Genomic DNA, 15,580 nt, shown 5'->3' with positions numbered 1-15,580 from the left:
AACAGTTCATGAGAACATAAACGAGTTTCTGTCAATGTCACTTGTATCAAAGTAAGAGAGGGGCAGTGGGATTGAAGAGCAAGGCACGTCAGTGTACAGCTTCAAGAATCCCTGAAGGGACCAGCTCGGGTAGTGTAGTGGTTAGCACAACACTATTACAGATCAGGGTGATCTGGAATTTGGAGTTCAATTCCAGCGTCCTCAGTAAGAAGTTTGTACGTCCTCCTGGTAGTTCCAGGTTTCCTCCATGTCCAGAGTCTGTAGGTTAGTAAGTTAATTGGTCATTGTAAATTGTCCTGCGATTAGGCTAGGGTTAAATAGGCAGGTTGCTGGGCGGTGTGGCTCATTGTTCCACATTGTATCTAAATAATAAAACTATGTGAAGGATGTGTACAAGCATAGACAGTGCAATATTGAAACAGGCCCTTCAGCTCACAATGTTGTGCTGAACCAGTTAAATTAGTAATCAAATGGCTAACTAAATTCATCTCTGTCTACACATTGTCCATATCTTCCATTTTCCTTCACACCTCTGTGCCTTTCTAAACTTCTCTTAAACCATTGCTAATGTATCTGCCACCGCCACCACTACCTCAGGCAGCATAGTCCAGGTACCCACCACTCTGTAAAAAATCTTGCCCCGCACATCTCCATTGAATTTACCCCATCTCACCTTAAGTGCATGCCCTTTGGGAAAAAGATTCTGATTACTCTCTCTGTGCCTCTCGTAATCTTATAAACGTTTATTAGATCTCCGCTCAGTGGTGGGCGTCTGGCATGCACTGACGGGGGTGGTGGTGGGGGCAGATGTAGAGGATTTTAAGGGGCTCTTACTTCAGCACTTGAATGTGCAGAGAAGGGAAGGATACGGCAGAAGGAATTAGGTGTCATTACCTTAATTTAGCACAACATTGTGGGCCAAAGTGGCTGTTCCTGTGCTGACTGTTCTCTCTGCTGCTTTTGAATTTGTTCCCTTGCTGGGAGTGTCTTAAGTTCAAGGCAGGGATTGGAAGGAGGAGGTTCAGAGGGATCTGTGAAGCACTGAAGGGGTGGTAGAGACAGACTTTCACGACACCCAATGGGCACTTGAACAGCATAGCACAGGGAAGGGTAATATGGCTGAATGGGGAGGGAGGGAACGGGGGCCCCACTGACCAGGAATCGGGTGGTCTGAGCAAAGAACCTTGAGAATTCCAGTCAGCGGATTTTCTGGGTTTTTCAGTGGCCCACTCATACTCCTTATTTCTCTGCTTCTGGTCCGCGGTTGGGGTAATTGAAAATGTTTAAGCACTTGAAAATTACCTGGAGGACTGGCGTTTCTCTAAGAGAAGCATCGAAATCTGGGACTGGAGGAACTGGGTCATGGAGGGCGTTTGAACAGGTCAGGACTTCTAACTGTAACGTAGGAGAATGAGGGTTGGTCTTAAGGAGGTGAATGAGGGATGATCTTACAGAGGGTGTACGCTGTTTCAGAGCTGATTAAATTTCTGTCAGAGAATGAGAAGTGAACGCATAAAATCATGAAGCAGAGATAAGGTGAATAGAAACAGCCTTTATCTCTCGGCTGTGAAATGAAGAAGTAGAGGGCAGAAAGGTGAGGGGGAAGATTTAATAGAATCAGAAACGGGTTTATTGTCACTGACATGTCATGAAGTTAGTTGTTTCACGGCAGCAATACAGTGGGAGATGTATTAAAAATGTCAGTTGTGATATAAAGAGCGATAGCTAGATGGAGAGAAAGTGTATATATACAGAGAGAGATAGAGATGTATATAGAGACACACACACAGACCAAAAGAGGAAATTGAGAGGCAGAGGGTGGTCCGTGTATGGAACGAGCTGGCAGAGGAAGTGGTTGAAGCAAGTACATTAAAAGTGAAATGGACAGGAACGGTTTAGAGGGATGTGGGCCAAATGCACCAAATAGGATTGGCTGAGATGGGAGTGTTAGTCAGCATAGGCTGAAAGGCCGGTGTCCGTGCTGTATGATGCTATCACCCCCTGTCTCTGCCCCTTCCCAGATGTTGTACTGTCAGGTATGCTGTGAGCCCTTCCACACCTTCTGCTTGGAGGAGAGCGAGAGGCCGTCGGATGAGCAAAAAGAAAACTGGTGCTGCCGTCGCTGCAAGTTCTGCCACGTCTGCGGGCGCAAGAGCAAGAGTTCCAAGGTACCGCGGGGTGGTGGAGGGGCAGGGGTGTCTCCTCCCTGCAGGAGCTGGGGTCCCATTCCTGGAGTAGAACCAGTCCCTTTGTCCATTGAGTATGTTCTGCCTTTCCATCATGGCTAATTTATAATCCTTTCCTCTCCCCCACCGGTCCAGTCCCCTGCATGCCTATTAACCACCTGACTAACCAGGAGCCTATCAATCCCTGCCTTAAATACACCCAGTGACTTGGTCTACACAGCCAACATTCTCCACAGGTTCACCACCCTCTAGCTGAAGAACCTTCTAAAGGGATGTCCTTTTAATCTGCAGCTGAGCCCCTGGATCTGACGCTGTCCCACTAGAGGAAGTGTTCTCTCTGCATCTGCTGTATTGGGAGTTTCAATGAGTTTCTCCCTCCACCCTGCCACATCCCTTCTGAACTCTATTGAATACAGGCCTAGAGACATCAAATGCGCTTCAGACACAACTGAAGAGTCTGGTGGGTCTCACAGCCCCTATAACCGCCCCAGCACCCTCCTACGTATGCGTACGTGTGCACCTACCCTCACTGAGGTGGGAGGCAGCTCCCTCGTCAGATTCAGCCGTTTGGGAGCAGGTAATGGGGAGAGAAGGCCATCTGGCCTGACAGAGGGTGCTTGCCATCTCACAGAACCTGGGAAATGATCCCTCCATTCCATCACATACTGGTGTGTAGAGCCTCTGTAACCCAGGGTAGGAGCAGTGTTGTTCTTCCAAGTGTTATCCCAGGCCAGCCAGAAGTGATCCATCCACACTAAGCAGGTTGTACGAGTGAGCTCTCTCATTGATCGTGCCCGCCCCTATCTCTCCCTACACCTTTCTTAATTAGTCAAGGTGTCAGGGGGAAGGCAGGAGAATGGAGTTGAGGGGTAATAAATCAGCCATGATCGAAAGGGCTGAATAGCCTAATCGTGCTCCTATATCTTACAGTCCCTATCCAAGCTGGTCCCTTTCGGCCCATATTCCTCTAAATCTTTCCTACCCACGTACCTGTTCACCGTGGCCACTTCTGGCCGCTCAGACTATACACAGACCACCCTCAGGTTGATAAAGTTGTCTCTCGGGTTTATATTAAATCCGCCCCCCCCCCCCCCCACCTTAAACCTGTGCCTCTGGTTCTGGTTCTTGATTCCCAACCCTGGGAAAGAGAAAGTGTGTGTTCACCTCCCCTGATTTTTCTTATACGTCCTTCATTACACTTAAAGGAATAAAGTCCCAGTCTACTCGACCTCCCTCTGTACCTTAGTCCCGTGAGTCTTACAAATCTCTGCAGGAGGACACACATCCTATAGGAACGGCAACCAAAACTGTACACAGTATTTCAAGTGTGTCACCAATGTCTTTGTGCATCCGCAACATAACGTCCCAAATGATTTCCCATCTCCTCTGGCAGCGCATTCCGTATACGGACCACCCTCTGGGTGAAATAGTTGCCCCACTGTTAACTCTTTCTCCTCTTACCTTTAAACAATAAGCGCACCACCACCTGCATGAAGCAGTTACCCCCTCAGACCACCATTTTGCGGTGAGATGTGCTGGGCCTCCACATGAAGTGTGCAGGAGGTGGGGAAAGTGTGCTGGGTGGGAGGGTTTCGCTAACAATGGCAGCGGTAAGTGATCTCCCTTCTCTCTCTCTCTCTCTCTCTCTCTCTCTCCCTGCAGCATCTCCTGGAGTGCGTCAAGTGTAGATCGACCTACCACGTGGCATGCCTGGGTCCCAACTACCCCACCAAGCCCAACAGGAGGAGGCAGAACTGGGTGAGCTTTTTGAATCCATGACAGCAAATGCCCCTCGACAGGAGTAACCATTACAAGTTATTAGTAGCATGAATACATAAACATCCGAACTGACAGGAAATGTGTCAACCACATCAATGACCAGCACAGTCTGAGAATGTGCTAGGGACAGCCATGCTTTCACTGCTAACATAACATGCTCACAACACTAATCCGAGCCCATGCATCTTTGGAAAGTGGGAGGAAACCTGAGCACCCGGAGGAAACCCACGCAGTCACAGAGGGTATGTATAAAGCTCCTTACAAACAGTGGTGGAATTGAACCCGGGTTGCTGTTGCTGGTTGGTTAAACATTATGCTAACTGTTATCCTACTGTACTGCTGGCCTATGGTTTGACATAGTGCTAGAAGGCAGGGTGGGGATTGCTCTAGCCCCGCCCCCCCCCCTTCCCTCCAGTTAAGTCACTAGAGTGTGGTGGCCTTTAGCTCTCCTGGTATAGCTCCCGAGCTCGGCTGGACCTCAGTGGGAAGCGTAGAGGTTGGCAGGGGAGGGCCGCAGATTTCACTTGTGTGGCGCTGTTGGTCACTCCAGTTTGTGGGCTTGAGATCACTGTGTGTGTGTGTGTAATGCATCTGGGATTGATGATTCAGGCTTGACTAGTCTCTGAGGTCGGTTGTGAACTGGGTGTGGTCATGCAGAGCAAAATCAGGCTCTTCGGCCCATCATTGCTGTGCCTGCCTGCTCATATGTTGCTCTGAGAATCCCTGATCCCTCGGTGTGGGCAGGTTATCTGCTGATGGCGAGCGGCCCCATGGACATGCACAAGAGTGTGAGTGGAGAAGGAGTAGGGGTGGTACGTGCCAGGAGGAAGGGGAGAACACAAACTCTGCACAGAGACAGAAGAGGGGCGTATGCTGGCAGGGTTATGGAGAGGGATGCATGACGTTGGCTGGTGATTGAGTTGACACCTGGGTCACAGGAGCCATGAGGCAATGTCCTTACCAGTGCACGATTGTGCTGCCCTTCCCAGACCTGCCCTAGCGGCAGCTTTGTGTCTGTGGTGACAGGGAGAAACTGAGCCAGGCGGAAAATCTGCAGCACCTATGGAGCTGTAATACCCCTGAGCTGAGAGCCATGCAGAACCCTGGTGGAGTATGCACCTGGGGCTGATCCCTCCTGACCTCACCAAAATCACAGGACCACTCTGCTTAAATCAGTTCCTCATCCTCTGTGTGGCATTGACTGTTAAGGGTCATAAGGTAGGGAGGGTAAACACCCCCTGCCCCAACCCCCACACTCCACCCATGACCCCAACGTTGCTCTCCTCCCACTACGTCTTCGTGCACACCTCTTCCCGTCTCACTGAGAGAAGCCTTGCTCTGTATCTGACCCTGGGAGAGTGTGAGGGGAGTTTCACTTGGTGTCTGACCCCGGGAGATTGTGGTGGGATAGTGTGGACCCTGAGCATCCATTGCACCAGTCTCTGTTTGTGGGACATCCCATCAACAGATGCTGCTCAACGTCCTGAGTACTTCCAGCAAATTGTTTGTCACGCCATATTCTGGTATCTGTCTCAACTGATATATCAATCTGTTTTTCTATATTTCTTTATCCTTCTCCATTCTCACCCTTGGCAGGTCTGTCCTAAGTGTGTGCGGTGCAAGAGCTGTGGTGCCACAACGCCAGGAAGAAGTTGGGATGCGGAGTGGTCGTATGACTTTACTCTGTGCAATGACTGCGCCAAGCTCTTCGAGAAAGGTGAGTGTTTGGGCCAGGCCTTTGTTGGATGAAGGTAGAGGTTGAGGGAAGTGGAGAGGTCTCTGATTCAAATGACCTGGAGGGGTGAGTGCATCAGACTCTCATTTCAGAACCATGTGGAGTGAGCCTCACTCTGTCAGATCCAAGAAGTGTGTGATGGGTTGGTTTGGAGGGAACTTCACTCGGTGTCTGACTCCATGAATGTGTGATGGGATAGCATAGAGGGAGCTTCACTTTGAGTCTCACCCTGGGTGGAGGGAGCATCATTCTGTGTGTAACACTTGCTTTGCTTAGCGGCTTAATATGGGGGGTGATAACACCCTGCCCGGCCAAACCTAAAGAAATCTTGTTTGGGTGGATCTTGCGCAGTGTCCCCTGTTACAAATCAGTATTGGAAATAACAAACAGTACACAATATGCGATTAAACGATTAAGCTTTATAACTCTTACTTTGACTATATGGTTAGTGTAGAAGCAAAATATAAAAGAAAATGGGCCCAAATCTTATTCAACATTCTGTGTACAAAGTTTGTGCTCATTCAGTAGTCCTTCTTCCACCATCGGTGTCCTCCAAGCGTTGCCAACCTTTGGACCCCCGCTCCGAGTCCACCCTGTCCGGCGGTCTACTAAATCTCTCCATTCGCGTCTTCTCTCTTCATCCCTCTCTCTCCCTCTGGCAAAGCCCACGAAATCAACTGCTTCCAGAATCACAAGAGAGCAACAAAATCCTGATTGGCTAACATGCATCCACAGTCCTGTTATCTCCAGACATAACCCAAACATGGCTGCTACAGAGAAACCGTTACTTCAGCAGTGAACATTACAAAAACCATGACATTAGCAGTGAACCCTTACAGCATGTTACATGTGTCTTATCCCGGTAGTGTGTGATGGACGCTGAATAGGGAGCTTCACTTTGGGTCTCACCCTGGGGTGATGTGGAGGGAGCGTCCTTCTGTGTCTGATCTCAGGAGTCTGTAATGGGACATTGTGGAGGGAGCTTCACTGGGAACCCTCGCGCCCCATTGCTCCCACTGACCCTTGGTTTGTTTGGAACTCAAACACCTGTGTACTTTGCACACTGATCCTGTCCCACGTCTCACAACCCACCCACTCTGGCACTCCTATTGAACCTCCCTGTGTTGTGCCGCAGGTAACTACTGCCCCATCTGTACCAAGTGCTACGAGGACAACGATTATGAGAGCAAGATGATGCAGTGCTCAAAATGTGACCACTGGGTGCATGCCAAGTGCGAGGGGGTCACAGGTCAGTAGCTGGGCTGTAGGGGTGGAATTTGTGGGAGGGAGAACTGGAGATGGAGGGGTAGTTATTCAGGTGGAGGGAAGAGAAGAGATGGATCAAAGTTGCGCTGAAGAGAAGGGTGAGTTTCAGGTGTTTGGGGGGAGATGGAAGGGAGTATGCAGAGGGAGAGAAAGAAGTCATGTAGGAGGGGAGGGAGGAGGGAGAGGATTGAGGGTGTGGAGGTGGGAGAGGGCTGGGGTTCATGGGTGTGGAGGGGAGAGAGGAAGGGGCGGACGGAGTTTGGGGAGGAGTGGTGATGATGGGATTGAGTAGGTGGAGGTGAGGGTTGGAGGAAGTGGGATGGAGGACCTTGGGGGGTAAGAGAGAATGTGGGGTTGACTGGTGGGTTCAGGTAGAGATAAATGCATGAGAAGGAGGTTTAGGGAACATAGAGGGGGGAGGATGTATGTGGGGGAAATTGGTAGTGAGGATGTGGGGTGGGAAATGTCTGTGTGAGGAAGTAAAGAGAAGTGCAGGGAGGGAGGAGTGGAGGAAGAAGGGGCGGAGGGAAGTTGGAGAGGAGAGTAGGTGGGGATGCAGGTGGAATTGGGGGGGGGAATGTGATTGAGGAACGTTGGGAGCAGAAGAGGAGATGGAGATGTGAACAACGAGGGGATGTGGTAGGGGAGGCGGGTACAGGAGCTTCTCAGATGGGAAAGGTAGAACTCTGGGAGGGGGTAGTTGGGCACGGACAGAACCTGTGGGTTAAACAGTGTACCGGCTCTGAGCGCTGGTCCTTACTGCTTTGGCTTTTCTCTCACCCCCCCCCCCCCCCCCCACCAAACCTTTCTCACCCTCGCCCTTCCTCCTTTACCCTCTCCTCACAACCTCCTCCTCACCCCTCTCTCCCCGTGCCCTCCACCCCGCCTGCTCCGCCCCTCTCTCCCCGCCTGCTCCACCCCCTCTCTCCCCGCCTCCTCCTCCCCTGCCTCCTCCACCCCCCTCTCCCCTGCCTCCTCCACCCCCCTCTCCCCTGCCTCCTCCACCCCGCTCTCCCCTGCCTCCTCCACCCCCTCTCCCCTGCCTCCTCCACCCCCTCTCCCCCGCCTCCTCCACCCCCCTCTCCCCGCCTCCTCCACCCCCATCCTGTGTTTTCACACCCCCCCCCCCCGTCCCGTCCCGTGTATCCCAGATGAGATGTACGAGATCCTGTCCAACCTCCCCGACAACATTGTTTACACCTGCCTGCCCTGCATGGAGGGGCGACCCGCTGAGTGGCAGGAAGTGGTCACCAACGAGCTGCTCTCTGGCCTGAGGCAGGTGCTGACTGGCCTCGTCACGTCCCGACTCACCGCCCACCTCCTCAAGCACAGGGAGGTAAGGTTGCTGCGGGCGCTGGGCATCATGACCTGTGCTAGCCACGAGAGAAAGTGCCCAAGATGCACTCCATGAGCTTGCGGTCTTCACTCACCGTTTCTGTCTAACCAGCTCTGGCAGCACAGGTCAATAGGGCTGTAAAGAAAGTATACAACATGTGTAAGAGCTGTGCATCTGTTTCTATCTGTTGGAGCAATGTATCTATTTTCTGTCTGTATTGTATTTTGTGGTTCATTTATTATGGTAATCTGTCACAAGAGTTGGGGTGTGCTAGAAGCAAATGAATATAGTTACATATTCAAGCTTAGTCTTATTTGTTTAGTCTAGTGGAGAGGGGTTGAACTATAGATAGTTATATTTTTGTTTATTGCTTAAGTATGTATAGAATACTAATTCTCATATCAATTTATTTTAATTAGTTTTTTAATTGCAACAAGATCATCTTCACTGGTTTTGTAATAAAGGATCCATTATACCTTTGTTGATTCGGAAATGTGTTATCTGGAAGCTTGTGCTGATTACCTTGGCTTAGTCTCTCAGCAGCTTTAGTTTGTTTTCAAGTATCCGCTAACTTTTGTCATAGAGAATAGCTATACCAAACTAACATTGGTGTGCAGCAAATAATTGCCTTTACCCATTGGCGAAATTGGAATCTCAACACTGAGAGCAACACGTCTGAAACAAGCAGCTTACGGTCAGATTGTCAGCGAATCGTGCTATATGTTTATGGTTTGAACACAATTTTGAATGGTCAGCGCTGCCCATCCATTGGGGACCGTTGCTTGCTCGTGATATTTGCCAAAGAGTTTATTGCTTTGTTTTATTGAAGTGCTGAAATGTGTCGTTTGCTGACATTTGAATTGGAGGCTGCTTGTTCAATCTGGTTTAACAGTTTGTTGACTACATTTATTAAATTGAGCATCGCTGATGCTACAGGTGAACAAAGAGTTAATTGTGAGTCATGGAACTAGAGAAAGTAGTGTATCGAAGCATGGAATTGACACCAACATCTCTGCAGTTGGGGCTTACAAAAGAGAAATGAGATCCGATACTAGGGCTAATCTTAGTTGTAAGTCTTCAAAAAGCGTATGAAACAAATGTGAACAAAATTTAAAGGTTTAATACCATCAATTAATGATCTTATGAAAATAAAAGAAAATGCCTTGCAAGTCAATCTCGTTTGAGGGCTTGACTAATCTCTGTGAAACTGTTGCTAAGCAACATCACGTGCTAATCTTATTACTTCCCAAGGCTGATGAAGAAAAAGAGAAGCAATGTTTTTCAAACATTGATCACATTTCAGTGCATTCATAGAGGATGTGAAACAATGGTTGACCCAAACATATATTGAAGGTCATGTTGCTGCAACAAGTGAATACCTGTCTCACCTTCCAACAGACGATGTTTCTCAAATTCCAAGATATGTTTTGACTACCTACACCTGTAGCAGATGATCCACAAGATGATGTGAAACTGAATGACAGTGTGTCAAATATCAGCACTTAAAGTTCTGTTACAGGGGAAAACTTCTGTATCTACTACCTCCTCTGCTACATTAATGGCACATCAACAATTATTGAAGGACAAATGTGGGCTGAATAAGCTAAAGTTAATGTGCTGAGGGCTCCAGGTGTGGCCAGTGTTAAAAGTGGTCCGGCAGGACAGTCCTATGGTGTGAATCCTTACATGAAATTTACAAAGATAAACAAAAGCACTCAATATCAATCTGATACATTTGTTCTTCAAGTATCTGGGATACATAAACAAACCCCCAAAAGGGAGTTCAGGGTGTTTACTCTTAGTCCGCACACATGACCTATCCAACAGCTCAAAGTGCTCATGGGGATACTAACTTGCAGCATGGAAACTTGCTTGTTTTAGATGATAGATATCAAAATAGTGTCAAAGGCAAGACTAGTGTTTATAGTGATTGCCTCTATTTCCTTGAACAGTACACTAGAGGTTGCTGTAGAGAACTTGTCAAGTTGCCAGCATGTTGACCTTACAAAAGGATATCTGAAGTCTAAAGTTTTACTACAGGAACATTTTGGCAATGAACCTGCATGCAAACGTCTCTTTCTCGGGTACCCATCAAATCTAAAGACATGAAAGCTGTTCAAGACTACAGTGTTTTTCTTAGAGGTTGCTTTATTGCCATGATGAAGTACAGTACATACGTGAGCTAGTCATGTGTGCTAATACAGGTCAACCTTCACTAATCCGGCACCATTGGGACCTGAGGAGTGCCGGATTAGTGAAAGTGCCGAATTACAGAAGGATCATATTAAGCAATAGCTGACCGCCTCGTCATACCTTTAAAATATCATGTAAATCAGTACAAGTTAGATAATAATGAAACAGAAATATTAAATGAGTAGCAAGTGAAATTTTAATAAAGTAATATCCTGTACAGGCACAGATAAAATAAAGGGTACAGGTAAATGTACAGGAATTAAAGGTAAATGTACAGGAATTAAAGGTAAATGTACAGGAATTAAAGGTAAATGTACAGGAATTATCTTATACAGAACAGTTGAGCACTTCCGCTTCTGAAGTGAGACGATTAGTATACCTTCGTGGTATAAAGTTACATGTCTGCAAGTGTGGGGTTGTCAGGATTATCAACATCTTCATCTTGAAAAATGAGTGAAGCATCAGGAACTGGTGCTGAAACTGGCGCAACAGTTTCTTCAAGAACTGTTGATGTTGGTAGCAGCACATCTGAGTGAGCAGAAGCAGAAGTCGGACAAAGGGGGTCTACTATATGCCACATTTCACGTGACCGCCAGGTGTCCGGGGATTCGGCGCTGGGCTGTTCTCTCTTCACTTGCAGTTACTGAGGGAATCCTCGTTAGTTTCTTTTCCTCAGCTTAGTAATATGCTTAAATTCAGCGGGTTGCCACATCTGATCTGAGGTCTTAGGCAGAAGAGAACGGAGCACCAGCTGGGCGACGCTGGCGGGCAGTGCGCGACTGCTGGCAGGTGGACGAGAAGGCGGACCGATCCAGCGTGTGTCAGCTCCCCTGCCACTGGCAGGTGCCGGGTGGCAGCGCCTCGCACAAATGATATTAATAAATACAGGAAAACAAGCAGGAATCGCCTGTCTGTGATTACAAGAGCATGCCAACACGTGAACAGATCTAGCGCAACCAAAACAATGCACAACAGATTGGTACGGTGGCCCGGGAAAATTGATATTTTAGAGTTGGGCGGAAAATTTGGAATCAGTGCCGGATTATCGAAGGAACTGGATTACAGGTAGTCGGATTAGTGAAGGTTGACTGTATGTCTTTTGTCATAAAAGTAATTTCTCTATATGCTTAGGGATAAATGGAGAACTGTGGTCTGTAAACGGCAAGAAAGACACAACCGTAAGATTACTTGCGCTGACTTTGATTTTATAGAAAGGCAAGTAAAGATTGTTACACACCGGGTGTTTAGGAATATACAGAATGCTGGAGTGAGGTCTCCATCAGTCAGCCTCGACCATGGATGTTGCGTTCTAGCTGTCTACATGTGCAAGCCTGGGCAGTACAATACAGAGAGCAAGCTATTGTCCATGAAGTAAGCTCCCCCCTCCACATGTGTGATGAACCCCAAGGAACGACAGGGACCAAAACAGTTTAGTACTAACTGTGTTGCAGGAGTTGCCAGTCAGCATTGAACTCATCGTTGGACTGCCTTAGGGACGCTACATCCAGATATTTTCCTCTGGGTTTATTCCCGAAACCTCTCCCATCAGTGGGTGTAGCCATAAGGGAGCAGAGGTTTGAGATCCTAGATCCTTCTAGATGAACTGCTAACCAGAGCTGCCTGATCCACTACAAAACTGAGTCACAACTTCATTCTAAGGCTAAAGGAAGCAGCTTTGCCTCTACTGTGGCTGCTGTGAGAAGTTAAGCTAAAACTGAACCTGGAACTAGTGGATGGAAAATGGTCTTTTCAGCCAAGAAGGTTTGTCTGTTCTGCGAGGTTGAACATACATTGAATTTGTGCCCTCATAGGACTCAGTGTGAAGGTTCGCTTCGTAAAAGAAAATGGCGTCTGCTTTGGCTATTTGTATATAGAACTTATCACCAAGGATTGCATGAAGCACCTTTCATGCAAGGTATGCAGTGTTAAGTGGCTAGCTTAGACAACTGTGAGCTATATAACATCTATATGCAGGAAAGTATGCCTGTGCACAAAAGGAATATTCCACGACAGAGGGTTTTCCAGGAATGGTCTCACCTGAAACATGTTCATTTGTCACTTTGATTCAGAAATTGAGGTGCTACCAGTGACAAATGTGACTGAAGCTGTTGCAAGTGGTTCGCAGTGTTAATGATGGACCCTATGCAATTAGAATGGTGTTGGGTTAGACTATGAATGGATACCATGGTGAGGGAAGAGACTGCACTGCCAGAGCTGATAGTTAACAGGATCTCAGTTTTTAATTTGGCTGAGTTTTGACAATGCAGTCAGGTTGAATAACCTGGTTTGTCAAGAGAAGTTCGCAAGTTCATGGAGCTGGTTATGAGTTTTACAAGAATGGCTACTACCAGATTAGTTTACCTTTCAGAAAAGAGGAGGTTAACATGTCAAATTATCGAACAGTATGCTCTAAATCTAAGGAAGAGGTTTAAGCTGGATTTGTCATTTCACACTGACTACACAACTTACATGAAGAATATCATCTCTAAAGGTTATGCTGAACAACTGCCAGCAGTTCCACATCATGCTGTTCATCACTCCAGGAAAGGGAAACTCCGTGTTGTGTGTGAGTGTGGAGCGGCTTTTCAGGGAATATCACTTAATGTTCAGCTTTTACAGGAACCATGTTTTACTAGCTCACTGATTGGATTCATAACGAGATTCAGAAAAGAACCCATGGTGATCATGGCAAATATTGAATCAATGTTTCATCGTTTTAAAGTACCAGTGGAAGATGCAGATCTGTTGCGGTTTCTCTGCTGGCCTGATGGTGACCTCAGCTAAGATATGGTGGACTTTAGAATGGGGGTACATCTCTTTGGAGCAATTTCATTACTGAGCTATGCCAACTTTGCTCTTTGGAAATGCACAGAAGACAATAAAGAATAACGGTGGATAAGGTTTTGCATCGCTTCTGTTTTGATGACTGATTTGCGTCAGCATCCTCTGACAAAGAAGCGATATGTCTCTCACTTGATCTCTGACCAGTGACCAATTCGGACATCAGAAGTTCGTGAGGGGCTTTCACTCAGGTCTGCCGCCTGAGTAGAAAAAGGCAGTGGTGGATAATGGAAGCTTATTTAAATTCTTGACTAGTGACCAGTCGGCGTTTGGAATTGATTAGCAAGAGCAAATTAAAGGAAGGCAGGGCAAGCGCAGTAGCTATTGTCACAGCGGGCATAATCTGACTGGACAGAGTTAGAGTGGTGGGGCTTAGCTCTGAGAGGCTTCAGTCAGAGAAGGCAAAAAAAGAGTAAAGTTTTTTTCTTTCCTTTTTTAAACATCTGCTCAATTAGGACAATAGAGATGTCAGGTAGAATAGTTGATTGCTCCTCTTGCAGGATGTGGGAAGGCAGGGAGACCTCCAGTGTCCCTGACAACTATAACAGTGAGAAGTGTATCTTGCTGCAGCTTCTAACAATCTGTATTAAGGAGCTGGAGCTGTGGAGATTGATGAACTCCAGTTCATTTGTGAGGCTGAAGGAGTGATAGATAAGATATATAGTGAGGTATTTACACCCAAGGTGCTGAACACAGGAAACTGGGTGACAGGAAGGGGAAAGGTTTTAAGGAGCTGGTGCAGCGTACCTCTGTAGCCATCCCCTTCAACAACAGTTATACCACTAACAGAAGAAAGTCACAGCGGTCTGTTCTCTGGCACTGAGTTTGCCTCTGACTCAGAAGGAAAAGGGGAGGAGAAGAGGCACACTGTGGTGATAGTGGATTCATTAGTTAGGGGAACAGACAAAAGGTTCTGTGGGCGAGAAACAGATTCAAACAGTTTCAAAAAGAAACAAGGTATGTTTCCTCCCAGGTGCCGGTGTCTGGATCAAGTCCTCTGCATTCCGAAGTGGAGGGTGAGAAGCTGGAGGTCATGGTCCATGACATGGGTAGGGAGATCAGAGAATTGGGTGCTAAGTTAAAGGGCAGGACCTCCAGGGTTGTGAGCTCTGGATTGCTACCTGTGCTAGCGAGTCCAGAACTAGGAAGATTATACAGTTCAACATGTAGCTAAGGGTTTGTGTAGGAGGGAGGGCCTAACGTTTTTGGATCATTGGACTCTCTTCCAGGTAAGCTGGGGACCTGTACAAAAGGGATGATTTGCATCTGAACTGGAGAGGGACTAATATCCTAACAGGAAGGTTTGTTAATGCTTCCTGGTTGAGGTATAAACTAGAGTTGTAGGGAGATGGAAACCAGAATGCCAGAACAGTTGGTGGAGAGGTTGTGGAGACAGATGTTGGAAAGACCCCAGACAGCAAAAGAACTCAAAAGGTTGAGCATTGTGCGACTGTTATCCTGAGCTACATATATTTCAATTCAGGAAGTATTGTAGGGAAAGTAGATGAGCTAAGGGCAAGGATCAATACCTGGAATTGTGATGTTGTAGCCATTAGTGAGACTTGATTGCAAGAGAGGCAGGACTGGCAACTCAGTATACTGGGGTTCCATTGTTTTACACATGACACATTAAAGGAGGGGTGGTATTAATGTCAGGGAAAATGTCATGGTAGTGCTCCATCACGACAGATTGGAGAACTCAACTACTGAGGGGTTATGGGTGGAACTGAGTAAAAGGAAAGGTGTAACCACATTAATGGGGCTATATCACAGACCCACCCCCATCCCCCAACAGTTCTGGAGATTCAGAGGACCAAATTTGTAAAGAGATTGCAGACTGTTGCAAGAAACATAAGGTTGTTGAAGTAGTTGATTTTAACGTTCCACCTTTTGACTAGGACAAGATGTTGGGGGAGTCCGGAACCAGAGGTCACAGTTTTAAGAATAAGGGGTAGGCCATTTAGAATGGACTTGAGGGAAAACTTTTTCACCCAGAGAGTTGTGGATCTATGGAATGCTCTGCCTCAGAAGGCAGTGGAAGCCAATTATCTGCATGCTTTCAAGAAAGAGTCAGGTAGAGCTCTTAAAGATAGCGGAGTCGAGGGATATGGGCAGAAGGCAAGAACGGAGTACTGATTGTGGATGATCAGCCATGATCACAGTGAATGGTGGTGCTGGCTTGAAGGGCCGAATGGCCTACTCCTGCACCTGTTGTCTATACAGGACTCCCATACCGTGAAAGGA

The 15,580-nt window shown here is 47.3% G+C and overlaps 1 protein-coding gene across 5 annotated transcripts in view; it reads left to right on the top strand.

The window, feature by feature from the left end:
- Nucleotides 1-15,580, top strand: part of kmt2bb (lysine (K)-specific methyltransferase 2Bb) — a 180,208-nt gene that overhangs the window by 74,257 nt on the left and 90,371 nt on the right. For all 5 annotated transcript variants that reach the window (XM_073055461.1, XM_073055479.1, XM_073055471.1 and 2 more), the window contains exons 12-16: nucleotides 2,022-2,168; nucleotides 3,849-3,944; nucleotides 5,562-5,682; nucleotides 6,836-6,949; nucleotides 8,118-8,302. In XM_073055461.1, the coding sequence (XP_072911562.1) occupies nucleotides 2,022-2,168; nucleotides 3,849-3,944; nucleotides 5,562-5,682; nucleotides 6,836-6,949; nucleotides 8,118-8,302 (663 nt within the window). The remainder of the gene's footprint in view (nucleotides 1-2,021; nucleotides 2,169-3,848; nucleotides 3,945-5,561; nucleotides 5,683-6,835; nucleotides 6,950-8,117; nucleotides 8,303-15,580) is intronic.

The sequence above is a fragment of the Hemitrygon akajei genome, chromosome 1 (genome assembly GCF_048418815.1).
Source record: "Hemitrygon akajei chromosome 1, sHemAka1.3, whole genome shotgun sequence".
NCBI classification, from domain to species: Eukaryota; Metazoa; Chordata; class Chondrichthyes; order Myliobatiformes; family Dasyatidae; genus Hemitrygon; species Hemitrygon akajei.
The sequence above is the reverse complement of the archived record's forward strand: the minus strand, read 5'-3'. Positions and strand labels throughout refer to the sequence as shown.